A 27,443-nucleotide genomic window follows, 5' to 3' on the forward strand; every position below is an offset into this window, starting at 1 on the left:
CTTTGGGAACATAGTGTATGTCATATTCACCTAAATTAAGAAATATATTCTAATATAAATATTGGCCGCATTTTCCATCCCTGCGACACTAAACATTTTAGCGCAGTCGTTTGACTCCTGTGTTTTAGTTACAGGTTCCTGTTTACTCGAAGCGTGAACTGGTGGCCAGTGTGGTGTGATTGAGGGTATGATTGTGTGTTTGTTGTGTCTGGTTTGATAGCTTGTGTTTACCGTTCGATTGCTCCTTCATCACAGTCTGTGTTTGTGTAGAGTGAGCGTGAGCTGCAGGCTGTAATGGAGTCCTAAGTGGTGCTGAAAGCGTTTATCTCAATGAGAGAATTGCTCTGGCAGGGCTGCTCGGTTATTTCCGTCCCTTTTGGCAAAAACTGCTTAAAAGTCGTGAGTCGTTGATCAAGCTGTCCTTCAGTTAAATTCTCAAGTTGTCAGGTTGTCTATCCTGTGATTGACAGTGTTTTCTGAGAAGGAGGAGTTTGGCTGTGCTCATATTTGCCGTGGTTTATGCTGTATGTCTGTCAACATGATGAGAAACAGCACTGTTTCATGCTGGGTTTCCTCAAATCCAATATTTTTGCTCTCAGAATAAACAGAACGAGTACAAGTCTTAAGATTAAATATATTGTGATGTATTGTAATACTGCAAACAAGGCAATATATTGAGATTTTTTAAGAATTTAATACATATATTTTGTGATTCAGTATTTCTTTAATGTCGAGATCACATTTAGAACCTGGCAGAGGGCTGCATTAAGCCGGTAACTTGAATATGCTGATGTTCATATGGATGTTTTCACCATGGTGATGTTCTCAGCTTCTACTACTACCACACTACTGCTGAATTTGTCTGTCAGTTAACATTGAGCTGATGGCAGCATTCTTGTTTTCTGAGGTCAATACCTATTTCCTAGAGTAAAGTAAAGCCATAATACAAACATCATAATCCCACGAATTTACCCAATCTAACAAACACAGCGCCATCCATCTGTTATCAAAACCTAGTGACTTTACTAAGAAAAGATTTATATAATTTCTGTTAATATTTGCATTATATTTTTAGGTATTTTAAGCAGGGCTGGTATCATTTATTATTACAGAGCACCATTTTTATTTTTTAATGTAGTATTAATGTATTTTTGTGTAATTACTCTTAAGATGTGGTTCTGTAGGTCAGAGTCTCTTGAAAGTAACCTCTGCCATATCTGACCATCTTCTATAAATTCTTTGTCATTCAGTGGGCGGGATTTAAACACAATCACACTTTCATACACTCCAATACTGGACATGTCATCTGTTCAATTAACAAAAAATTATACTAGTAAGTGGGCTGAGGTCGACAAAAATATACACTGGCATGACACATATGTTACTGTTATGAAAAATTACATGTTTTAAGAAAAATTAAACCACACTTGCGATTGTTTTGGCATGTTAAGAACAGCTTGCTAAGACCTCTCAGGGTTAACAGTATCTTGTTTTACTTCACCTTCTCTTATGCTCTAGAAGCCCCTCTGTTTTTCCTGCATCCTCATTACTGCTAATGGTGTATTTATCCCCTCATCCTCCTCACGCTTCACAAACAGGCTGATCAAAGCAAGCGGCTAAGATGTTCCTCTGTAGCGAGGAGATGCTTTCAATTAAGGCCAGGAGATTTCTGTTACAGTGCTGAAGGTGAAGATGTTCCACACCGGATCCTTGTCATGTTGGATATTATACAAGAGGCACTCTGGAGAGTTAATTGAGCTACATGACTCCGATCAATAGCCTTACATGCGTCTGTTCAAATGCACATCCATATCAGCTGTCATGCAGCAAAACTATATCTCCAGAATGGGACTGTTTATCGACAAAGACCTTCAATACGATATGCATCGCAGTACAGGTATATGATGAATAGACTGCCCAAAAAATAAAAAATAAATCGATAAAAAGAACTGCAAAGAATAACACTTCTATCTATTTTACATTTACTACATGTATTCCATAATGGGGAAGGACAATATTAAAACAAATCAAAATTATTAATTAAGTTGTTTAGCAGATTAATATAAAAAGATGAAAGTACAGAACAAGAGAAACATAATGTGAAAGTAGTGGTGTTTGTGTTTAGAATAAAATATCAGTAGTTAGAGTCCATGTAAACATTGTCAGTGTTCCCAACAGTAACTCAAGTATAAGGAGGAAAGCCAGAAGGTACTTTAAAAAGAAGGCACCTTGAAACACTGCCACAAATCCACTCAATCAACCACAAACCTGACTGCATTATTGTGTGTAATGGGCAGGACATCGGAGACAGGATGGTGCTCTGCAAAGATTTAAATTATTTTTTTCATGTTTTGGTAGTTTTTGCTAGCAAATAAAGTGATCTTTTCAATGGGAGTTAATACACATTGATTATACATCATGTGGAGCATTTTTGCTGGACTGTGAATGATGAAATATTTAAAATTATATCAGAAAATTAGCAACTTTAGAAATTAACATCAATATTTTTTTGTATTTTTTGTAAAGCAGTGAGGATAAAGTTTTACATTACTCATTTTTCTAAGATGCAAAACTAAAGAAGCAAACATCACAAAACTATAATCGACTGGCAAATTAATATTGTTTGTGTTAAAATTATCTTTTGACTTTTTATAACTGTTGCTATAACATCTCTCACTTCACCCTTTACTAACCTATCTCTCACACTCTCTCACACTCACACTCACTCTCTCACACTCACTCTCACTCTCTCACAATCAGCTAGCATGCCCTATCTGTCTCTCCTTGAGAGCCCCATTATTTTAATCAGTTTGTCTCCATGTTTTTTAATCTAATACAGCATCTGCAGCTTGCAGTGTGTCCTGCCTCACACTGCCCCCTTAGGAGTGTTTATTACGGTTATATCTGTGATGCACAGTGTTTATGGTGAGCACACTATTTACACCCAAAAAACTAAAGCACCACTTCCTCCAATCATTCTGATTGTTCTCATGCACTGAGATGAACTAAAATACAAAGCTCAATTCTAATACAGTACCACCCCCTGCTGGCTGATTACTGAAAGCATAAGAATGCTGAGAATGACCCACCACCCACATAATAACAGCTGGTTTGTGGTCCTGTTGGGTCTTGACCATTTAAAGAACGCGGTGAAAGAAGGATAGTAAAGTATGCAGAGAAACAGATACAATACAGTAGAAACATATAAAAAGGTTTAAAAAGACTTAAAAAAGAAACCTAATTTAATAAAATGGTTTTCTCTTTCTTCACAGAATGTTGGGAAGGCCTTTTCCTCCTCAGACAGCCTAGCGAAGGTCCAGGAGGTAGCAAGCTGGCTTTTGGAGATGAACCAGGAACTGCTGTCGGGGGGCAGCGGCAGCAGGGCGGCGCAGCAACAGCAGCAGCAGCAGCGACCTCCGGCCCAGCCTGAACCACACTCACATCACGTCAACCTGGAGGGCCACCAACCCCGGGAACCTCGGCCACGGAGGAGAAGAGAACGAGGGGGAGGAGAGGACGAGGAGGAGCAGGAGGAGGAAGATGAGGAAGAGGAGGAGAGGGAACACCCTCTAGAGGGGGAAGAGGGAGAGGAAGAAGGAGAAGAGGCAGAAGAACCGTGGCCTTCCAGGAGGAACCAGTCCCCAGGTGAGAATGAGGGAGCGGAAGAAGGGAGGCGGAGAAGGGAGGAGATGAACGGAGAAGAAAAAGGAGCTCAGTGGATGTGGGAGCAAGAGCAGAGGCAGCGGAGGAACAGGCGAAGACGAAACGATGAAGAGGAGGAGGAAGAGGAGGAGGAGAACAATAACAGCGGAGGAGAGGGACACGTGGGAGTTCCTCATCTCCGGACTGAGGAAGAGAGTGGCCGGCCTGAAGAAGAGGAGGACGGAGAAAGGGAGGTGGAGGAGGAGATGGACCAGGAGAGTGATGAGTTTGAACAGTCGGAGGACAGTGGAAAGGAGGATGAGGAAGAAGAGGAGGATGAAGAAGGGGCAGGGGATGGCCTCCACTCTCCTTCTCTTAGGACCAACGTTTTGGACCCTAACGATAACACGGACCACCCCTCAGGACGACAGAACCAAAGCTCATCCTCGTCTCATCCGACTCATCTTCAGGTAGGCCTGCCATTTGTTCATTACTTTTTAATGGTGGTGCTGTCTTACTCCATGTGAAACCAGCCATGATTCAGTTGGTCCATTTCTAAACCACTTCTTTTGGTTGGACCAAAATTTACTTGTTTGGTCAGGAGTGTGGTTCACAGCACCTTACACACCTGGTATTGCACATCACAATACAAGGGTTATGATTAAATATATCGTAATATATTGTGACACTTTAAACAAGAAGATATTGCAGTTTAAGTTTAATAAAAGTTTAGAAATATTTATATATTTATTATATTTATAAAATATGGGCAAAACAAAAGTTTACTTTTTATCCAGTCAGAAAAGTGGGATATGTACATTAATAAATAAAAATCTATTGTGTGTTTGAAAGTCGATATAGTATTACCAAACAACACATGGCGATACTACATATTCTACATATTGATATTTTTGAACTCATGTGACAGCAGGCTAAATCTCAGTGCTTTAGAATAATATACCATCAGATATTAAATCACTGGCCTTAAAGAGCTAAAGATTCTATGCTTAAGTGAGAAGATATTATTTAATATGATTAATAAACTTGAAAAAAGCAGTTTGCGCTGTAATGATTTACTGACCTGTTATTTGATATATATTTTTTATTCTTTTAACTTGTGTAAGTGTAAAGTAAGCCTTTAAAATAATTCCTAAAGGAAAGAAACTTATTATCTTCATTATATCGTTTATGTTAACGGTCATCATGGTTTCTTTTCGAAAACGTTTGAGTTGGGTATTCAGTGCCAACACCTGGTGGTGTGTGTCTCCCTCTGCTGCTCATACTGCAGTGTTACCTCAGCAGTGTCCTGGCCACCTGGTTGTCAGAATGGATAAGGAGGTTTTATTGGTTGTGTGTGGGTAAATAAATGATTTCTTTGAGTTTTAGGAACTTGTCCAAAGCTTAATTTGTGGTGCCTGCAAAATATTAGGTTTATTGTTAAAGGTGTTAAAAAGGTGTTAAATTGTCTGAATATAAAACAATTTATATGGATTATTAAAATATATAAATATATGTTAGAAAATTGTGTATGGCACGATATGGCACACCCCTAACACCTAGCAAGGATATTCAACTCAGAAAAACATAAATGAAGCAGACTTGCACTGGGTGTGTTGCCCCTAATGTCTATTCCATGGTTTTCCCTGGACACACAGACACACAGACACACAGACACACAGACACACAGACACACAGACACACAGACACACAGACACACAGACACACAGTGAACGAGAGGGAGGGCGGCACACATATGGCAGGAGTGAGAGAGTGACAGTAAGTGTGACTCGTCTATGTGAGTAAGCGAGTCTGATCTGATGTCCCTTCAGCATCACCACACAGCGGATGAGCTACAGAATCGTGCCCTGTTCTCTCTTGATCTGTCTCTGCTCTTTGAGTAAAGTTTAATTGAGCAGCTATGGGAAATCGCACCATGAAGAAAGTGGCTCTGTTACTGGTAAGTGATTAGGAAGAGTTCTGTGTGTGTGTGTGTGCTGTGTGTGTGTGTGTTTTGGTTGTGCTGGAGATCAATTTGAGTTTACACTAGAGAACTGCTTTTTGACTTATCGTACATCTCAACCTGTTTGATGACCTCAGACAATATATTGTGACAGTTTGATAAACAATACTGTCATTTTAAAGAACAATTCAGGATTATATTTTCAGTAGTAAATGATAAAATGATCAGGATGTTTCATCAGATGTTAAGAAAACATGGAAGATCAAACACGATCATCTGTTGTCAGCACTGCTGAAATCAGTATTTTATTACTAGAACTGCGCAGTGCATCACGAAAACACACATTCCCCAACCTGAGGTTGCCAGGTTTAAAAACACAAAAGCAGCCACTAAAGCTTGCATGCAAACCTTAGCTGCTACACAGCCTAAAAAGTATCTTAATTGTATGCCAGAAATATACATCAAAAAAGGTTAGACTCTTGACTCAATTCAGCCACGAATGTGATTATATGTTAAGCGATTTCTTAGGCCTAAAACTAGTAGCGCTAAACGTTATTCATGACTCATTTCTAGCAGCTAGAGTTAGCTATTTAGCTGTTTATTTCCAGTCTTCTCTAGCTGTGTGGTATTTTTTTTGTACATATATCCTAATCACATTTTTTAACCAAGTGGACATACTTTCTCATTTGCTTTAAGGTCTTTCCTTGCAAAAAAAGAGAGAAAAATACAGTAAACCAACAAAAATGCAATAATGCTATATACTGTCTTAGTTTAGCCCTTTGTGCTAAGCACTATGTTCACTTTGTCTATAAATCAACAGATGTGTTTTGGGCAATTAAAGTAGTATATGTTTTTTAATATTCCAATCCTAGTGTCATAATTAATTGCCTACATTTTTTGCAGTTCCAATCACTGGCCACTTTATTAGAAACACCTAGTATTACCTGGTTTTTCCACTCACTGGACACTTTATTAGAAACCACAACATCTCTACTAAAACCTTGTGCTTCCACTCAGAAGCCACTTTATTAGATTCACTGATTGATGGAATAATTTGCATTCTATCACACTATAATGCACGTAATTTGTCCTACAATCTGTCTGGTGGAATCAGTTGGGTTCTCAGTTTGTTTACTGCGCTGTGCCCCATGCAGAGCTGGCAGTCGCAGGGTTTATTTTACGTGGGAATGTGTGTGTCGGTGTTGATTTAACGTGCCGGTGTGATTTGGTGCACCTGAGAGTCACAGATTATTTTCTTCTTATTATCTCCTCTCTCCTGGTTATCTCAGGCGACACGGGCAGCTCCAAAAAGTGAAACTTTTCAGAAGTAAATAAACAGGAGTCTTCCCACGGGTTCACAAGCGGAGATGAAAGAGGTTGTCAGCTTGCCTGGGGATTCGAGCGCAATTCCATATAGTCCAATCGGAGAACAGAAAAGTTTTGGGAAATGGAATGAGGGAGCGTACCGAGGGTTTTTTTTGTTATGTTTTAGCTTTGTTCGTATCTATATATATATATATTTTTTTTTTTTTTTTTGTATTGTGTTTTATTATTATTTTTTTTAAATGTCTCAGTATTTATTATTGGAAATCACTTATCACATGAATCACGTATGTTGTTTATGTATCACGATAATATTACGACACTGTAATTCTGCGATACTCGATATATGGCAAGGTAAAATAGGATCAAATAAGGATCAAATACTCCTAAATAAGCAAAAAACTGAAATTATGTATTTATTAGTGCCAGTTTCATAGAATTTCATAACCAAGGTTCTTCACTATAGGTTTGCACTATTTGTTTGATGAGCACCACCATGTGGAGTAATGAAGCAGTAACTTCAGTAAGTCATATTGAGGGAAGGTCTTAGAGTTTAGAGTGCCTAAATTTCAATAAAAATATTGAAATTTAATGCGATGTATTAATGTATTTAAAACAAAACCATTGTGAATATATATAGAAATATCAATACCTTTTCTCTTCCCAGTCTTATTGGCAAGTTCTTGGCAAGACACCTGTCTGAATAAACATAATATTAAAATTTAAATATATTATTCTATCAGTTGTCTTATAGCCTTATAAACACTGCCAATGACCGCCTAGTTATTACAAAGCTTGGGTAAGTTTTCTGTTCTTTTCCTATCTAAATGGTTCCCTGGCTGTACTAATGGGCTGTATGCTACACATACAGCAGATAGCGATTAGCTTGAAAAATGTTGGTTTATTTCTTATAATGAACTGGTATAAACACGCTAAAAAAATTGCATCCAATTACATGGGGAAATGCCCACAGGATGCAGCATCCCAAACATCTCCTCTAAAGTGCCTGTCTCCTTTTTCTAATTAACTATGACTAATCAGAAGGGTTTTTTAATCTCGTTTCCTCTTAAAGAGCTCCTATTTCTCTGCGGTTTTGTGTTAGCGTAATGTTTTGTTTAGGGAATAGCTGTTTTGATGCGGTTGAACTGATATATCTCTGAGTCTGTAGAGTGGAAATGTATATTCCTCACTTGTCTGTGTTCTCTGGTGCTGGTAATTAGCTGTCTGACAGACGGAGTGATTGAAAATTCATCAGAAAGCATTTAAAATGACTAAAATGGCTCTGGTAATGTAAATTTGATTATGATGCACGCTTTTTGATGGATATTTAACTTGAGCTACTTAAGTAAAAACACACAAAGCCCAGCGTATCTGTTTTAACTCCCATATGTTCTCCAGAGGACTTTTTGATTAGTGTTTGATTAGCTACCTTCTCAAAATCCAGCTCCACAGTGACTTAACCCTTTACAGCTTTTCTCTGGATTAGTGTTTCCCTGTATTAGCTGAATTGCTGAATTTGATTCAGTAGTTTTGTTGATTCAGCAGAATTATGCTATTGAATAAATTAATTAAACTCTTCAATGTCTCATTTAAATTGAGAATAGCCTAGAGTTTTTCGGGCACCATTCTTTGAGCACTGATTAAGGACTAGAGGATGACGGTCACAAACTGTCCAGCAACAGATTCAAAGCTTCTGTCTCTGACTTTTTAACATCTACAAGGAAAATCAACTAGGTAGGAGTGTCTAATCAAGTGAACAGTGGACACAGGGTTTAAAAACTCCAGCAGCACTGCTTCAGTGTCTGATCCACTCATTCTAAAATAACACCTCATCCATCATGCCAGTGCAGTCACTGCAGTGCTGGTAATTACCCACCACCGATTCATAGCTGCTCTTTTGTGGTCTTGTGGGGTCCTGACCATTGGAAAAACAAGCAGGTTGCAAGGATGTGCTGATACAATGTGTAGTGTGTGTAGAAACAAGGAGAGATGGTCATGATAAAATGCTTGATCAATGACACCCACATGTACACACACATGTTTCCCAGGTGAGTCAGGGTAAAGCAAACTCTCCTGTGCTGTGTGTTGGTTTGTCTGCTTCTGTGTTCCTGATTTCAGAGTGCTGAGCCGCAGCAGTAAAAGAGCTGAATTTTTTATAGCTGCATCTAATTAAATATGCCCTTTCTGAGGACACAACACAATCCTCCAGCGTTACAGTCTCGCTGCTTTCTCTGTTCAGAGCCTCCAACGCTTGTTCAGTCTGTCTGTAGCTACCTGAGCTTCTTTCCCCTGCTGTGTTTTGGTTCTAGGGTCTGTATTTTTGTATATTTTGTACATTTTGGTAGCATTTTGCTACAATTACATTGTGGCAGCAATTTTTGCTTAAAAATCAAAAATAATATCAAGCAATAAGGTAAAACAATCATATGGAAATATTTAAAGGTATATTATAGGTTTATACACAGACGAAATGCATTACTAGTGCCATATTCTTTAACAAAAAATGCTTATTAAGTTCTACAGTGATGTAAAGTGTTGTAATCAAATGTTTTGGTCCCTGTTTTAAATACACAGTATGCTTAGAGATGCATACCAGCATATTACTCACCCTATGTCACACTGTCATGAATAATTACAAATTATTGGCTTCTCATGTTGGAGGACAATACATTTTGACAGCCTTAATATTTTTTGCAGGCCTCAGCATTGCCCATCATGTTTGTTTATGAGAAGGGTGATGCCAAAATAAATAAATAAAAACTTGTGGGTGAAATTAAACAAAAGAAAACATTTGGCCAAAGGCTGATGACTGAATAGTAATTTCCAAAGTTGGTTTTCGTTAATGTTGCCATAAAATAAATAGCCCAATTAGAGCTTGGCCAAAATACAGATTTTTTCATATCCTAAAACATTTTCTTAAAGTTTTGGCAATGTGCTTTTTTTAGAAATATGGAGAATATGATCAGTGCACAAAGGACACTAACTCAACTGTAACCTTTGTAAATTTCATGATATGCTGCAAACCTCTAAAGCAGAAATGCAAAATTCCAGCTTGATCAGTGCGTGATTGCTATGCTATGGCTATGCTCTTCACATCAAGATTTTGAAACAAAATTATAATGTTTCTACTGAAATATTCTCATATTGCCGAGCTCTAATATAATATAAAATATAAACCCATGTCTCTTTTTTTTTTAGCTCTGTTTTGTATGAAGTCAGCAACAAATAGCTATAAAGCAAACACTGCTGATACGCAAATATTCTGATTTTATCTGCTCTTATCTACACTCTGCTCTGGGGATGAAGATTCGTAATGGAAGTTGAAGCATCTGAAAATCCATTCCAGGTTCATTAGATCGTAGCTTGTGCTTTACACGCGTGCTTTATCAGTTTATCTGTAAGAATGTGCTGTGCTGATAAAGTAGAGTTTAGTTTAGAGCAGAACTTTTCTTCAGACAGTTGAGTTTGAGCTTCGGGTGGTTCTGTAGCCTGAATAAGGGATTCGCAATAATGGTTTGTTAATTGCTACTGAGAACTTGGCCTTTTTTATCACTGGGGCTGCAGAATTCTGAAGCAGAAGTATTCAATTACAGTCTTATGTGAGCAATGTTATAAAGCTAATAAAGTCTGTAAAGGAAATGCTGGATTTTGTCCTCCATTCTAACTCTGACTAGACCTTTTGATTAAACTGACTTTTCAATGTTTTAAAATACATAAAGTAATAATACAACTGCTACTACTTCTAGGGCTGTATGATTTCGCCTGAAGTCAGTGATCCAACATGATGATGATGATGCAATCTGTGCATTAAAGATTTGAGTTCAATAAATGGTATTCGGTAGATATAATCAATAATCTGGTGTATGTTGTGTAAAAAGAGAACATCTGATTTTTTTTATTTGTATTAAGCAGAGAAAATGTTGTAAAAAATGTATATTGACATTGCACAGATAATTGCATATTCTGCAATGTAATTCTTGTATATGTGGACATTGCGAAATTGATGCTAAAACATTGTATTGTACGGCTCTAACTACTGCTGCTACTAAGAAATATTAAAAAAAGGCATTTCCTGGAATAAATGTGACGTGGTTGCCCATATACTGTACGTTTAATCTCTTCCACTCCACAGTTGCTAGGCTGTTGCTGTGTGCTTTCAGGTGGTTTCCTTGGTGTTGCTGGTGGTCTTTTTTCCAGGGCTGGTGCGGTCCTGGTGGTGTGCCAACAATATGAAATCTTTTCGTTTCCGGGTAATGCCCCTGATGATGTGGTATTGATCCTGATGGACACAGCTTTTTCAATCCATCTGATCCTTGGTGAACAGTCTCAGGACAGATATAGTCTGTGTGTGTTTTGACACTTAAAAGTGGCCCAGATTGTGGAAGTGGAGCAGCTGTGTTTTGGTGCTTTCCAGTGGGAATTCCACAGTAACACCATCTGGACAGATTTCTCCAAGGACACAGATCACTTTTTCCTCTTTTTATACACTTTTTAACCATTTCTGACAAATAACTTTACAGTATAGTGATCTTTTACATGTTATGAATATGGGAATGAGGTCATTTTGCCAACAAGTTCTGCGATCACCGTTGCAAATACTGAACAATTTGCATAGAATGTGTTTCTCACCTCATACTGCTGTTTAAACAACACTCTCTATTAGACTTAGGTTACTCCTGATATTCCTCCACAAAGTACAAGTGGGAACTGTATGCAGTGTGTAATTAACACTTTTGATACAGGGGTTACAATTCAATATATTACAACTAGATATGCATTAATACCCATAATGATACTGGGTACTTTTTTCCCAATGCCCAGCTTATTAACTCAAACTCATTATACTTCTAGTGTAACATTGCAGCAAACAAAATGAACTGCAACATTGTTTTCCCAATACTGTGCAGCGCTGTTTAGTGGAGTGATGTTACACATTAATGATTAATTGACACTGAAATTTGAAGTAAACACATTTTTATAATCAACATTTTTTTTTCATTCCAAGTCACTTTGGAGTATTACTTTGAGGCCATTCATTTTAATATCTGGACACAGTCTAAAAAAACTACAATGATTCTTATTTTGCAATAAATATGAAAATGAATATTTCTCTCCACTGGAACTTTCTCACTGGAGTCATGTTAATGGTTGCTATGCAACTCCCGTAATTCCTCCGTTTTTCCTGTGGATCAGAGGAGGAAGCTGCAGGTGAGCTGTGATTGGACGCCGCTGTAGAGCTATTAACACTGGCAGCTCAGTGCGGCTCAATGCAGCAGTGAGAAGTAAAGCATTTTGTCAGTACATAATCATATTTGTTACGTAATTGGAGAATTTATTTGATGGATGCCTATTTAATTATGTTTGCATTTGAATAAAAAAAAATCATACACAACATAAATGGTAAAGGAAGGTTGCTTTAAGCGCACACAGCAATACCATCATTAAGTTACTAATCATAATTTAATAATAACTCCTCTACTGTCCCAGAAGCCCTGTGTGAAGGATGTCCAGTCTTGCTGACTAGGTGCCAGTGTGGGTGCAGTTTTTTATTTATTTATTTATTTATTTATTTTTAACCAACCTAAAATAATCAGCAGCTTAACCTGGTTCCACTCGTTTATCAGTTTACCTTCCAATCGGCTAGCTTGGTCCAGTAAACTTCATACTCTTTAGGCATGAATGTAGTTCTTCTGTAAAACACTAGATGGCTTTAGTGGTCCAGTTACTGGTGATGGATGTTCCTCCATTTATCTCCTGACTCTGATGCAGTTCCTGAGTCATACTTTGATGCTTTGAGATTCACTGTGATCTTGGATTCGGTGTTTGATATTTAGCGAGTGAATAAGTGTTCAGTATGTTCTTTCTGAGCTAAGTGTTACTACTGTAATGCTTCCACAACTCAGATGGCATATGTGAGCATTTGAGCTTACATGATAATAGGAGATTAATTCAGACTGAAACAGAAAAGTGAGCATCTGGATTTAAGCATTTTTATCATGTAAGCTAACTAACTTGGCCTACATGATGTCTGTGATATAATGGTATGAAGTGTCTTACTCCCTCCTCTCATTTTTTCACTCCCTCTCATTTTTTGTACTATACAGTACTTTGCAAATGTTTTAGGCTTCTAAGCACTTTACGCTGAACTGTTTGTCTTAGCAGTAAGAGAATTTTGCCTGAAAAAACATCACAATATAAAAACAGATGCAGAGAAACATAAATACAGTTACAAGTGACAATAATTTCTTATTTTGACGAAGGTACTTCATATCCTGTGAGCTAGTCTGAAATAAAGTTTAATGCCAGATTTCTCCTGGATGCCCCCTGCCAGCTTTTCCTAGTTCAATTCCATTAGCAGCTCACTTGATTTACCATCATTAAGCTCTATTTACCAAACCAACAGCTGATGAAACCATGACTCTGTAAGGTTTTAATGAATACAGTGATGTAAAATCACTACTTTATGTATGAATGATATTTCCCTTTCCACAACTGAAAGGTTTTTGACATTTTGTATTAAAACAGTTTAAAGACGCTGTGACCCTCAGATGTCTCGCATCTGTTATGGACCACACAATAAGAAACGAGTGGTGGGTCTATACATACTTCATACTAATACTTCATGCATTTATACGCTTGATTCAGATCAATCTTCACTAACCACTGGCCTGGGATCAGTGTTTTTGAGGGCTGATACAGAACCTGTCTGCTGCAGCTGTGCCAGAAGCAATCCCAGGCTTATTCATTAATCAGCCGTTTCCCATCTGCGCCTGGACCTGGGCCAGAACCTGACACACACAGACACGCACTCGGCCAAGGCCTGCAGCAGCTTCAGGCAGGAGCCTGTGTTTTTTGCTCTGATCTATGACCCGTTTCTTCACACGCTTTCAAACCTAAACTGTCTGGAGGAGAAACAGCAGAATTAGTTCAACAGTAGTATAGGGCAGCTCCTGAAAGTCAGATTTGGGCTGGAAGGCTTCACCAAATCTGAGATCAGAATCCTTGTTTGCTTTGAAACCCATCAACTGTATTAACTGTATCTTTTATCTATTAGTGCAGTGGTTCTCAAACTGATGGTACTTGAAGCACACCAAGGTGGTACACCACCAAATCATAGTTTTCATGTATGAAAACAAAAGAATATTAAAACAATGTCAGATAAAACATTGTCTAAAATGATGATAATTTTCTACAAATGCCATGAACTTTAAAATGAGTCTTTTTTGCAGCAATTCTATTGCAATTGAAGGTATACATTTTAATACAATTAACTTACTGTGGTTACGTGGTTATTGCATGGTCAAACCTGGTGTGTGTAAGAGAATGTATGACGTATGAACATGGAATATTTGTTCGTTCTGTCTTCTCTTACAGTGCAGCTTTCTCGTCCCTAAAGACGCCTTTCGAGAGAAGTTTTTCTCCCTGAAGCAGATTGTGCATTAATGATTCATACCAGCCTGAAATTTTAACCGCTCGTTTCATTGTTTCACTCCAAAACGAGGCCAGGAATACAGGGCTTAGGCTTTGTTGTAGTTCTGACTCAGTTGAATCAGTAAGTCAGATTTATGTGTGTGCTTATTGCTGCAGTAGAGGAAAGCAGGGTGAAATTTTGTGCAAACCTTTCTATACTTAAACAGGTTCCAGTAGGACATGCTTTTGTAATCCATTGTTTTCATATCCATGTAGTCAGGTTGTCCTTTCTGTTAGTGTGCATTCACAACTCATGTTTGGACACAGCATGCTTATTTGTATATAGGTTGAAAAGCTAAACTGCTTTAAAAAATGTATACTGTAATGTAATAAATTAATCATATTGACGTACTTTGAAATCGTTTACAGCTTATCCCTGTAGTGGTCAATATAATGGTGGTGGCGGGCATCACCCAAAGGGTGCCGGTGCGGTCAAAAGTCAGACTCCTGAGGGTCAGGTTTCCCAACACTTGCGAGTTTCACAGTTAAGAATGTCCAACAACAAGTGCCCAGCTGTCTACGATGATTGCAGGATCCTCCGCCCCCACCAACAAGCACTTCAGAAACAGGTGTGAACAAATAAACGCGTGAATACAGTAAATCAGGGATGGAGAGTAAGTCAGCAAATCAAGGCTGGCCTAAAGGTGACTCTCAGAGTTCTAGTGTCTGTTGGGCCAATATATAGCAAGACAGTACTCTAATACTAAAAAGCGTAAAATACTCCTTAATAAACAAATACCATAAACTAGCCATAAACTGACATAAATTAGAATGGATATGCTGCTTTTAAAATGTGTGGATAGAACACAACAATGCTAGATTAAAATCTTTTCAAACTGTATAACATAAGCTTACAGAAAAAAAAATTCATGCAAAAATATTGGTATTTGACGCTACATATCGAAAATGCATCACAAACTTAAATGATGATACAATACATCTCGCTGTATCAGTAGTATAAAATTATAGCACAATATTTCAATCTGCCAATATTGCAGGCAGTTGTGCACTTTTACCATTGGACATTCTTAACTGTGAAATTCACAAGTGTGCTGGGAAACCTAAACCTCAGGACTGTGACATTTGACCCCAGTCTATCCACCTCAGCATTTTGTATAAAATGCTAATAATGTTACAAAATAAGTAATGTAACTAGGCCTCTCATTATAACATTTTTTATGGAGAATATTTTCTCCCAGGAATTGTTGCATCTTTTTATTTAATTCTTGCTGTTTTTGTCTGTGGATCGAATACTGAAAAAATTACAGGAGGAGTAAGCTCCTCAAAATCCCAAACTTTCAGCCATTCTACTGTTATACATATCAAAGTAGTAGTCATGATGTACAGCTACATTGTTTTTAAGAGAAAAAAGCCCCCAATTCCGAAAATCTTTGTGTTTTTCCCCTCCCAGTAATTCTTCACATCTTTCTCCTCCATACTCTTGACCTTCACTTTGAGTCAGTCAGCCTCACTGTCCCGCCCTCCCTCAGGAGATCGTTCTGAAGCAGCAAGGCATGCAGGATAAGAGATTCCTTTAAACACCACGGCTCTGGGCCACATTCTGCAGGACCTGGGGTTAAATTCCCAGCATTCTCCACATTTCCGCCAATTACCGTGCTTCAATCCTGTAGGCAGACTAAGGCCTGGCTATGCACATAAGGCACATATCTCAGTGCCAGGAGATTAGAAGAAAAGCTTATGTAGGTCTGTGTGTAGAGAGAGGGGAGCCACTTTTGGGTTTCCAGGCCAGAGCTAAAAATGAACCCATTTGCAGGTGTCCGGCCTCAGTTAAGCCGTAGTAAACCCTGTGGCGCTTCGGCAATTAGTAGACATTTTGCTCCCCAAATGAAGCAAAACTTGAGTAAAAGAGAAAATTACGTCAGGACGTTGGGGGCAGAATGGGTAAAATGATAAATGTGATTAATCGCATTCATTAATGTGTTAATGTTAACAGCGCTAACACACATATTGCTAAGGCATGTGGCTAAGGCAAGTTCAAAAGGTAAAGCTGCCAAACATTTGTACAGTGTACAGTATGAGTGAAAATGACAATACTGTGCAAAGGAGGTATTGCCCTTCCATTGAATGTTCTGTGGGGCTGAGTTCAGTTAGGTAACTGTGCTGAGAAACCAGCTTAGCCTGGTTTGATTGCATCCGGAGAGGTTACCCTCCATGCCCCAAACCAATGGTGGTGTGACACAGGGTGGTCGACTAATCTGATAATTTTTTCAATTGGTCAAAGATTATATTTTCCTTTCCCTCCTTCGCTTTTAAATGAAACATGAACGTGGGATTTAAATGGTCTTAAGATTTGGTTTAAATGTGGATATTTGATAAAATGTATGACAAAATGTATCTGTTGCGTTTAGGCACTTTTGGGGACACTTCTCTCCCTTTGTGTTTCTGTCCTCAGCACTTTGTGTAGTTACAAATAAATAATTAGTCAACAGTGAAAATTGGAGCTGACTGGTGTTTAGACATTGTTGATTATAGCGGCTAATCATTGCAGCCCTGTTATGTCCTTGTTTAAACCTGCCTAGTCTCTGCTGTATTGATCATACTTATAGTAGTATACTATTTCCATGTTTGCACATTGTGTTCTATATTGTACTTTTTGTTCTATGTTGCACCTTGGAAATGACTGTGTGGAATGACTGTAAAAGCCTCTCGATTTGACTCTTGACTTGAAACAAATGATACATGGTGCAGCCCTTGCTTATATCAAACACTACTGTAAACAGCTGCAGCATTTATCTTGACTTCTGTCCAGTCTTTTTCTTCCCTCAAGCACTTTTTCAATGCGTTTCATTTCAGGGTTAACCTTCTCGCGAGCTGTTAGTGAACTCCTTTCAGAGTTCTTCAGAGTTCCCCTGGTCTTTGTATAGTGAGCAGTCTGTGGGGAGGACAGGAAGAAAAAGAGCCACGCATTCATCTCGACACCCTGTCAGAGAGGGGCGTGTTGGAAAGGAGCTTGCTGTCACACATTTTGACACCTGTCCCAGAACGAGCGACCCCTATGTAACACCAGCGCCGGTAAATCGCCGAGCTGGACGTGACTGAAGTGCCATGGCAACCTGACAGAGCGTGGTTGCTGGACAAATAGCTTCACTAGCTTTAAGAACAACGCAGCAAAGGAAATACGTGCAGCGGTTTTAGTGAGCCTGTTTTAGTGTCGCATGTCGGGTCTACAGGTGCTGGTCAACGAATTAGAATAATTTGAAATAGTGCAATCATGAAATTCTTTGAATGCATTTTTTGTGCAGAAAGCAAATCAGGTGTTCACCGCACCTGTCCTACTCGTTAGACTAATCACAGAACTCACACAGAAATTTGCTCAGCTGAGCTTTCCAAAAGGCCCATTTAGGCCATTTAACTGTAACACTGTTGTTTTATTGAATTAGAATAATGGAGAAACCGTTTCATTGAATTAGAATAAATGCTCGAATTTTTGTTTTCTGTTTATACTGTGCAGTATAAAGTCAGGGTTGAGTAGAATTTCTAAGTTGTAAAATCAATCATGGGTAAGCAGCGCGACCTCTCAACCGGAATAGTGGCTCAAATTCAAGCCCTTCGCCAACAAGGCTTGACCCAAACTAAAATTATTGGGTCATTTCACAGTTAACTGCATTGCAATCCCCATCATGCACTGCAAGATGTAATGTGCACTCTGAACTAGAAATGGGAAAGATCCAGTGTAATATCTGTACCATAGCCAATATTGATTATTTTAACATATCTAATATCAGACAGGGCTGATCCATTTACTGATTCCATTTCCTGATACAGATTCCTGTCCACAACTTGCACTGGATCATAAACCCGACATAACATTAACATGAGATGCATCATCAATTCCAGTTCCAGTTTCACAGTTTACCAAGAAACGGCAGCAGTGCAAACATCAGTCGTTTTGAATTAAATGTTATTTTTTGTAGATATTTTAGTAAGGAAAAGCTGGTACAGGTTTACTGGAGGAGTGGTGTTTGGAGTACAAACTTGCCAATATCAGCCTTTCAGAGATAGACCTTTAAAGGTTTTGATGATAATTAAGCTTTTAAGTGCTTATCAAAATCTGTTTTTATTAATATCCTTCAAATGTATGTTTCTTCCTTACATTCTATTTACGTCTTGGTTTATCTTGATTGATATTCTTCATGCTCTTGGTTCCTCAAAGTTTTTTTTTTTTTTGCTGGTGTGATTGTACACCCTTGGAGTATTTGTTATTTGTCAGAATTTGTTTTGTAATTTCAGGCTGTTATAATTTTTTTTGAGAAATTGGGGAATCCTACCACTGTTATGTCATATTTTTTTACACATTATGAATTTTTGAAATGTTTAGAACAGCATCAATACCCAACGCTTGGCACATCAAACAAAGTCTCCAGAGTGGAAGCTCAGTGGTTGTCTGCTCGTGGTGTCAGTTAAGCCTGTCCACATTCTCGCTAGTGGCCAATGATCAAACTGGGGAGGGGCAGGACTTCTGACAGGACAGCAGCTGCCAGTGCTGACATCACACGCTCAGATATTTTAAAAGGGGCCGGGAGCCAGGGGAGCTCTCTGTGACCACTCAAAGTTGAGCGCCACACCAGATCGTCTAAAAGAACGTTCCGGAACCGTACAGTCAAGTCTAAGACAGTGACCAAGCCGGTCAAGCCAACCCATTTGCTCCTTAGGGATTTATGACCCACTAGAACTTGTTCTCCTGGCAATGCTCCGGCATTGCCCTATCCCTCGCTTTGCGTCAGCCAGCTCCCAGAGAAAGATGCCCAAGGCCTCGGGCAAGGAGAAGGCTCCCCGGGCTCTGCCGGAGAGCAAGGCTCTTGAGCTAGCTGACCCTAAAGAAGTGACGAAAGAACCGATGCCGCCACAGAAGGTCCTCAGGATCTTCAGCATCAACATTATCACTCAAGGCCTGCCCTTCTGTCGCAGGCGGGTAAGTCCGTGTTTGGGGGAGGGTTTGACTGCATGTTTGTCCATAAGTCATCGGCCATTTTGTTGCATGAATATCTGAACCGTCCTCGCAGTTCGTCACCATTAAGTCTGTGAGCGGCATCCCGTTTTACAAGCACTAATTTGGCTTATAATACTTTTTTAATATATAAAAGTTATATATACTTGAATACTTGAACATGATAAGAATCCCAAAAACTGTGCCCCTCCTTCTGATGAACAGTACTCTGATAAAGTAACTTTCACTGGTTAACAGCATATTCTGACTGCTTAATGACTCTCTGATGCTTTGCACTCTTGCGGTTTCTTCATATTGTCTTCATATTTGGCCTTTTTAGCATAGTCATTTTCAGAAGTGTTATGCCACATTAAGCAGTTTAAAAACTTGACATGTCAAAAATAATGACAAGCCAATTGCATAATAATTAATGCAATTACACACTTGTACAAAGAGCAGTGCACATTTACTTATCAAATATGTTTAGACACTGGAATTGAAATATATAAATACTTCTAAGTATCCAAAATAAATCCAAGATCAACGCATGTTAAGTAAAAATTGACTTTTTTTATTTTCTTTTTAAAGTAAAATCAGCATACCCTTTTTTCTCCTCTCTTACAAATATTTAATAGGCAAAATCAATGTTAGAAAATATCTTTTATCTTAGAGGTCATGTCCACGTGCAATGAGTTAGATAATGTAGTCGTCACTGTCCCAATTGAATTTTAGCTCATTTTGGTTTCAGTGAGCTCCTCTTTTCGAACATCGTTTTTCGTAATCACTGCTTATGGTTAAGCATTTTTCTACTTGTTTGTCTTGTATTGGTTAATTTTTTTCTTGCTCATTTATGACATACTATCAAAAGCAATAAGTATAGAACAATTAAATGAATTAAACCTGGCACACCACTCTTTATTTTTATTTCTTTTAAGGATGAATATTTTAGACATTGATAGGATGGAACCTTTAATTACACTATTTTGTCCTCTTCCAACTCAGAAATACGATGGATGCTGTCCTTAATAAAAATCTTAGGGACTGCTGCTTTAAAATAATGGATGCTCAATTAGTGTTCCACATCATGATTTATACTTCTCTGTAAGTCTTCCTGTCCCTATCGCTCTAAAATGAACAATGACGAAAATGCCTGAAAATAGCAGCACCGGTCCTGTCTGTGTTAGAACTGTCACCCTGTGCTACTTTGCTGTCATTGTAATGGTACTTTCGAAGTCCTCCAGAGATAGTTCGGCTTTGTCAGGTGTCATCATTTATGCCAAAGCTGTCCGGTCTAACGAGGGTTGGACGCAGACAGATTGATGCATCGACAGTATGATGCTTTTAGACAGTCTTGCTCTTTTTCCTGCTGGTAGAAGCTGATGCCATACAGCATGTTGGCGAGTGTTGGCACTGATTGACCACAGCTTCTCTCCTTTAGTGGACTCCAAGACCCAAACCTGTGACCTTAAAAAGCCTGCTGATGTAGTTGCTATCTTTAGGCTGTTTGATGAACTGAGCATAGTATGAATTGTATTGGTCTATGAAATACAGCATCTTTCTGCTTTGAGAACACACTAACTAAGGGACTTTTATTTGGGGCTTTGTGATATGGAAAAAATATTGTATTAAGGTGCTTAACCAACTGTTTGTTGAGATGCAACCAAAAAACAGTGTGATTGCTCATAAAGAAGGTCTAATACATGACATCATGGCCTTTTGCATCGAGGCCTTTATCAGATATACCATAGGAGTACACAAAACTCCTTTACTCTAAATTGAGTGCATGATTGGGCAAACTAAAGGGGTGCACCCAATTCTCTTCTACCCCATCTAGTGGCAAAAACAAAGAGAAACCTATTAGTTTTCCGATCCCAGTCATCCTTTTGCCAGGTGAACATACAGTGCATTCAGAAATGCATTCGGAGAGCTGTTCCGACACAGAACCAGAGTGCGATGGTCTTAAACGCTGAATTGGAGAGTACAAACAGTGTTCTTACGTGTCCTTTTTGTCTAGGTGGGACATACTTTTGGCATTAAGCAATTCAAATTACATATCTGTTTGATAATCTGTTAAATATAATATATCAGTGCACTTTGAAACCACTAGATGAGTCTACATTTTAAACAAGCAGGTGTATTCAAACTGACCTAATATGGCATGTGGTCAAAGTCGCGTACATGTTGATGTAGGACTGTTGCAATGTTACACCTCGACAACTGGCCTCAGGCTTACCATGCTGCTCGTGACCGGAACCTAAATTAAGCTGTTCATCTTACATGAAAAAAGAAGAGAGGGATTGGATAACGAGCAGAAGTGTTTGTGTTCCTGCACGTGGGCCGGACCAAGGATACCAAACGAAATCGTTTACCATTTTGAGAAAGCGGGATTTGTCTTGAGACTTGAGATATAGTTTAGGAAACAGGCGCTGAATTATAAACCGCTGCTAGTGTTGGAAGGTTATTTGAATTAAATTTATTTACAAATTACTGTGTTAATGTGAATTTCTGAATAGGATAATGGAAATTGTACATTTTGACATGTAAAACAAAATAAATGCACAATTAGAACTAAAGCACAGCTGAACGAAGTCTGCACCACAACGCACATTTTAAAAGTACTTTTTTATCATGCTCTGTGCAACTACTTATTAACTTATTAAGCACTTTAACATAAAATAAGGATTTCCTTCTCCATGTTCAGTATTAAAACTGTTGTTCTCAAAAAATGGAGCTAAATTAAGCTCCACATGCGCTTTATAGTTTAAGTTGTGTAAGCACAAAAAATAATCTAGATCGTAATCAAGAAAAGTTAAGGGGCCTAATTATTCATACTTACAGCTTTGTTAATCTAAGTTACTCACTGGCTGTTTTTCAGCTTTTTCTTCTTGCTGAAATGAGGTCTCCATAATCCTCGGTTGCACTAGTGGAACCGCCACTGTTTGACAGTGCATATGTGCTACCTGGAACATAACTGGAAGATGATGAAGGGGAAGTGAGAGGCAGATAAAGGAGCAGGAAGTGTGTGACAGGTGGAGCACAGAATGAAAGGTGTAGGATGGTGTGGGAAGGAGATCCGGCTGATTAGCACAGTGAATACCCTTCCTGTAGTTCCAGAGGCCAGGGGAGATCACAGAGGAGAATGATGGGTTCAGACACAAGAGGTAACTCTCTTTAAATAAACTGTTAAGTTTATTTCTGAATCATGTTCTGATAAAGTGAATAACAAAAATTAATGAGTTAAAATTTGTTTTCACAGCAATTTTAATTTTGTGTTTCTGTGATCTATGATGCATCATTGAGCAAATAATATCTCCATGTTTTGCAGTAGCTTCTGTGTTTGCTCCATTAGCAGCACTGCTGTGGCTTGAGTAAACCAGCAAAAACTGTCATGGGGAGAAAAAAAAAAAAAAACAATTCTTAAGAACTGCTCCTTTAAAACTGCATTGATATTTATGTGAGGAGAAGATTCTGGGCTTTCTATAAAGGTTTAGTTTGTAGTGTCTATAATAAGCTCCCTAATGTACCATCTATTCTCACTCTTCTGTTCTGCATTAGCCGTTCCAAATCCCAGTGCCAGAGAGGTACGTACCGTTCTTTAAAATGGCCTCACTATCACCAGCCTGCACTCACTCCTGTGGGAAGATTTTGAACTTTTGAGCAGAAAAGAAGAAATGAAGAGCAGACTTTGTTCTTCAAATTAGTTTCTCCTGTCCCCTGCTTTATTCTGGCCTTGTAAAATTGGGAAATAAGGAGCGTCACGCTGCTGTCGCACCCGCACTCCCCACCCTTTTTCAGCCTCCTCTACGGTAAAGTCCCGACGTCCCCCCGGCTCTCGCTGTAGGAGCAGCTGCTGGAAAGGGGCTTCCTCTCAGACTGCCATGAAAGTGCTGACTGACTTCAGAGGCAGCAGCTGGCTCCAGTGAATGGAATAGCTGGAATTTCTCTTTCTCCATGGGCCAATAGAAGTTCTGGATCCCCAGAGCTACTGCTTCACCAGTTCATTCCACACAGTCCGCCCACCTTAAAGGAGATATTCTTCTGTCATTTGCTGTCCTGCAATTTTTTTTTTTATCAGTTACCCTTAAATGGGTTTCACACAGTGTTGTGGACTACTACATGTACAACCTGCAGAACACATGGATTTGAATGCATATTTTGAGCCTCAATCTAGTAGTTATTGGGGGGAGGTTTGCCTTTAGGGTATCTCAGTCCTTGCTAATATGCTAACACTTTTTACTCCACCCTGTGGTGGTGCCCTCTTGTCACTAGGCTAGCCACTTTTTCCTGGGCTGGTACGTTAATCTTTTCCTTGGGTTGTGATACCCTTGTCCTTATGGTAATGCCCTCCTTGGTCCTAGGGTTGTGCCACCCCCTTGTCACTTGTCTTGTTCTGTTTTTTTCTATAAATGTCAAAGTATTGTGATGTGTGGATTTTGTCTTATCGCACACCTCTATCATGCCACAGTATTGTTATATCACCTGCTAACCTCCCTGCTAAGCACACTCTGTTTAAGTATAAATAGCTAGCACTTGTGTTAGGTTTCCAAATGGAACGTGCCCCTTTCCCACAAGTGTGCTGAGATCCAGCTGTTGTGAAGAGAGTTCTTCACGAATTGACAGCAGGTTGGTCAGCAGGGCTCTCTCTAGAGTGCATATTGCCTTCCTCCCCTTCTCCCCCTGCCCCACCCCGCCATGCCATGTCATTCTATTTGGGTAAACTGATCCGGTCCTGCCCATCTCAGCTATGCCGCATCCACAGTTAGCCAACAGGCCGTCTGCAGCCCCAGCACTTTCTCTGGCTTCTGTCTTTGACTGTTCCATCTCTGATGACTTCAATTTCTTTTCATGTATTTTATTGTTAATATAGTCCTTAGTTAGACCCTTATTTTCACCTTTTTAATGCATTTCTGTTATGATGTTCCACTATTGTTTGAACATAGGGGGTAACTGTTCTGGTGACTTTTCCACACGGATGTGGTTCATCATTGAACCCTTACAAACTGAGCTGGGCTCGTTTTTCTTAGCACAGTTAGCTTAACTATACTTGGGTCGACAGAACCATTCAATGGGAGAGCTTAAAGAGCTGTCTATTGGCTAGTCAAACGGCCTGTTCTAGGCACCAAAAGGTTAAGCACACATTAGTAGCCTTTTGACCCTGCAGTGGAAATGCAGCTTATGATGATTTTTTTTTTTTTTATTCTCTAATGATGTTTTTATTGGTATTTTGTTGTCTTCGAGGATGCTTATTTAAAGTGGTGGTTATATTGAAATGTGTGTACAAAGGTTGATATGCTCCTAGGCTGTCTTCAGTTGGCATCAAGGTGGCATCCTTGTGCATGTGTGTGTCTGCTAAGGGCAACGTGACACACTGTGAAGATCTGGCAGATAGAGATTGCTGACGGATGGTGGTTTCGGTCATGCCTTCTCTCCTTACATCCACTGCAGGTTCTCAGAGATTTAGGTAAAACTGTGGATGTTTGAAAAGGCAGATCAGTAAATATTTTTATTCATTTTTTTGTTAACAAATGCAAAGCCTTTCAAAGATTCTAACTAACACTCAATTAAGTAGAACATCTTTTAAAATGACCTTCTTAAAAATGTACACACAAACCCTGTGGCAAAATGCATACATTTGTGCCCTATTTTATAGGATGCAATAGAATAAAGACAAAAGAAGAAGAAGAACAAAATTGATATTGTGGAGTAAGCTTAATCTACATACAGTTCAGGGCTCTGTTCTGGAAGTGTCTTGAAGCTTTGTAATACATCTCAGACTGACAATTGCTTGTTCCTAAATAAGTATTTTTTTTTAAACATTTACTTTTGTCTTTTTTTATATATATTATTTTTTTGTTTTCAATCATTTTTTATTTTTTTTTCTGACCTACAAATATCATACGAAGCAACTAATCCTTAAACCACTTCACAGTATATACAACCCCTTTTATCTTCTCGGTTTTCAGAGTGGTTCACATGTTAGCTGTCGCTTTTTTTTAACCACTAACTGCTACTTGTTGGTGTCAACCTCATCATGAAGAGGAGGCCCAGTGACAGAGACAGTTGCGAAACGTTTGTGACTCTGAGAGCAGAAGGCTGATGTTCTGCACCCCTGATGCAATCGACTGAAAGGAGGCAGAGGCAAACTCCTGCTCACTGGTGTGATTTGCAGATGTGATTTGCAGCTGTTTGCACTGTTTAGTTCATTAAGTGCAAGTCAAAACAGAGTTCAGTTGTTACGCTAAATGTCTACCTCATCTCATACTGATGAAGGGCGCTGAAAACGACCTACCAGTGAATTTGCTTCTGAATAGAGATGTAAAGCTGGTGGCCTCTGAGAGGGGTGTCATGTTTTTTTTGATAGGGATAATATGGTTCGTTGTCAGTGGAGTTTTGTTTGTAAAACAGTCCATGCATGTGCAGGGTGAGCTCCCCAGCTGTCAGAAGCAGGAGTGTTTTCCTTTCTTAGTCTGCTCAGATTTTTGAAGGAGCAAACTCCCAGCTTGAGGCCAATAGTTTTATTTATTTATTTATTTATTTTTTGCACTAAACATTAATTTTAGCAATGGTAAAAGGGTAAGTTATGGATCCAAACTTATTCTGGGACACCATTTTTTTTTAAGCTCTTTTTATAATAAATTTACTAGTCCAGGTTGTCTCTTCACTGTTAAAATATATATTCCTTGATAAACTTTTAGGATTTCTTTAGTTTGGAACTCTGGAGGATCCCCTTAAGGTTGATCTGTCTCTAGTAGATATATAATAGGACATGAGAATCAGAGAACCCTGATTTGTGATTTGGGGTGGGTGATATGATACTATATTTCAGGCTATATTATTGTTCACGACATTCTAAAATGTTGGCAAAATTATTGTGTACGATACGATATGGCACACCCCTTGTATCCAAGATTAAATCCACCTGCTTCAGCATTGGCATGCTAAACAAAAAGGGGTCGCACCTGATAAGTTTATATCTTAAATATCTTAAATTCTCCAAAAAAAAAAAAAAATCATGCTCCAATCAAAACGTGGGTCCCTTCTATGTAGGAACAGCGTGAGCCTGCTAAATGATAAATGACCTTTTTTATATACACAGCCTGTTGTTGGTTTCTGCAGATACACATGAGCACTATCCGTGACTGAAGAATAAGCAGGATGCTGTGTAACCATTCAGCATGCACAGGGTCATTTGGCTGTGCACTTGTGTGGTACAACACTGGATGAATGCAGTAGCCATTATTATCTTTCTGCTAATTCACATTCCCATGGCTATCTTGTCGGAGACAGACTTCAAGTGGTCCAAGCTGCAATTGCACAGCTGCTGTGAGAGACCCACTCGAGCACAGCCGTAATCCTGTCTACTTCGCCAGAATACAAGGGCGCTGGTGCGAGTTTCTTGCGGTCATCCCAATTAGGCCTAGTCTCACTTGACTGGTAGTGCCCTTCACTCACCTTGTTGTCTAGGACTCTGAGTTTGGACCCTTTCTGAACACCCAGACAGCTGATGCGTTCTTCCGCCCTCGTTCTCATAGAGCCTACCAGCCTCTACCCGCCTACCCGCTCCTGGGAGCGAGGTGACGGGATTCCATTGCCCTTGGGCTCCAAATAACGCCGGCCTAAGGCATCTGCCCAAAGCTATTCTGAGCAGACCCATTCCAGGGCAAGGGAGACAGGCAGAGAGTGCCCGCCACGTAGCGAGATTCGTATCTAGATTAAAACCTGATCTGCAGTGTTTTGGGATGGTGTTTCGTGATGTGTCCTCCAGTGCATCTGGTGAACTTTTTGGTTCATTTGTAAGTTTAAAGGTTAATGTGTTATTGGTGGTGTTGAGTGTACGTACTTGGTAGGATATTTTCCTACTAAATACCAAGTACACCATGCTTGTAAAATGCAAATTGGTTCAGCCCTAAAAGTAAGCAGTTTGCAGATCCTGTGCTTATGCAGTGAGGATGAATCCCATGGCTCGAAATGAGAGGCATGGGATTTAAAACCTTCACCTCATGTAACACAGTAAGTAATCAAGTGCAATTGATGACCTAGCAGCCTGCTTCCAGCCTGCTTACTGAGCTCACAGCATAGCTGACCTTAAAGTCCCACAGC

The 27,443-nt window shown here is 39.2% G+C and overlaps 1 protein-coding gene across 5 annotated transcripts in view; it reads left to right on the forward strand.

The window, feature by feature from the left end:
* Positions 1-27,443, forward strand: part of fbxw7 (F-box and WD repeat domain containing 7) — a 163,606-nt gene that overhangs the window by 50,053 nt on the left and 86,110 nt on the right. For 4 of the 5 annotated variants that reach the window (XM_007230229.3, XM_022682012.2, XM_022682011.2 and 1 more), the window contains one exon: positions 3,273-4,112. In XM_007230229.3, coding sequence (XP_007230291.3) covers positions 3,345-4,112 — 768 coding nt within the window. In that variant the 5' untranslated portion in view covers positions 3,273-3,344. Of the gene's footprint in view, positions 1-3,272; positions 4,113-18,959; positions 19,329-27,443 lie in introns of those variants that run through there. The other variant, XM_007230231.4, reaches the window with a different exon arrangement.

Source organism: Astyanax mexicanus, chromosome 25 (assembly GCF_023375975.1).
Source record: "Astyanax mexicanus isolate ESR-SI-001 chromosome 25, AstMex3_surface, whole genome shotgun sequence".
NCBI classification, from domain to species: Eukaryota; Metazoa; Chordata; class Actinopteri; order Characiformes; family Acestrorhamphidae; genus Astyanax; species Astyanax mexicanus.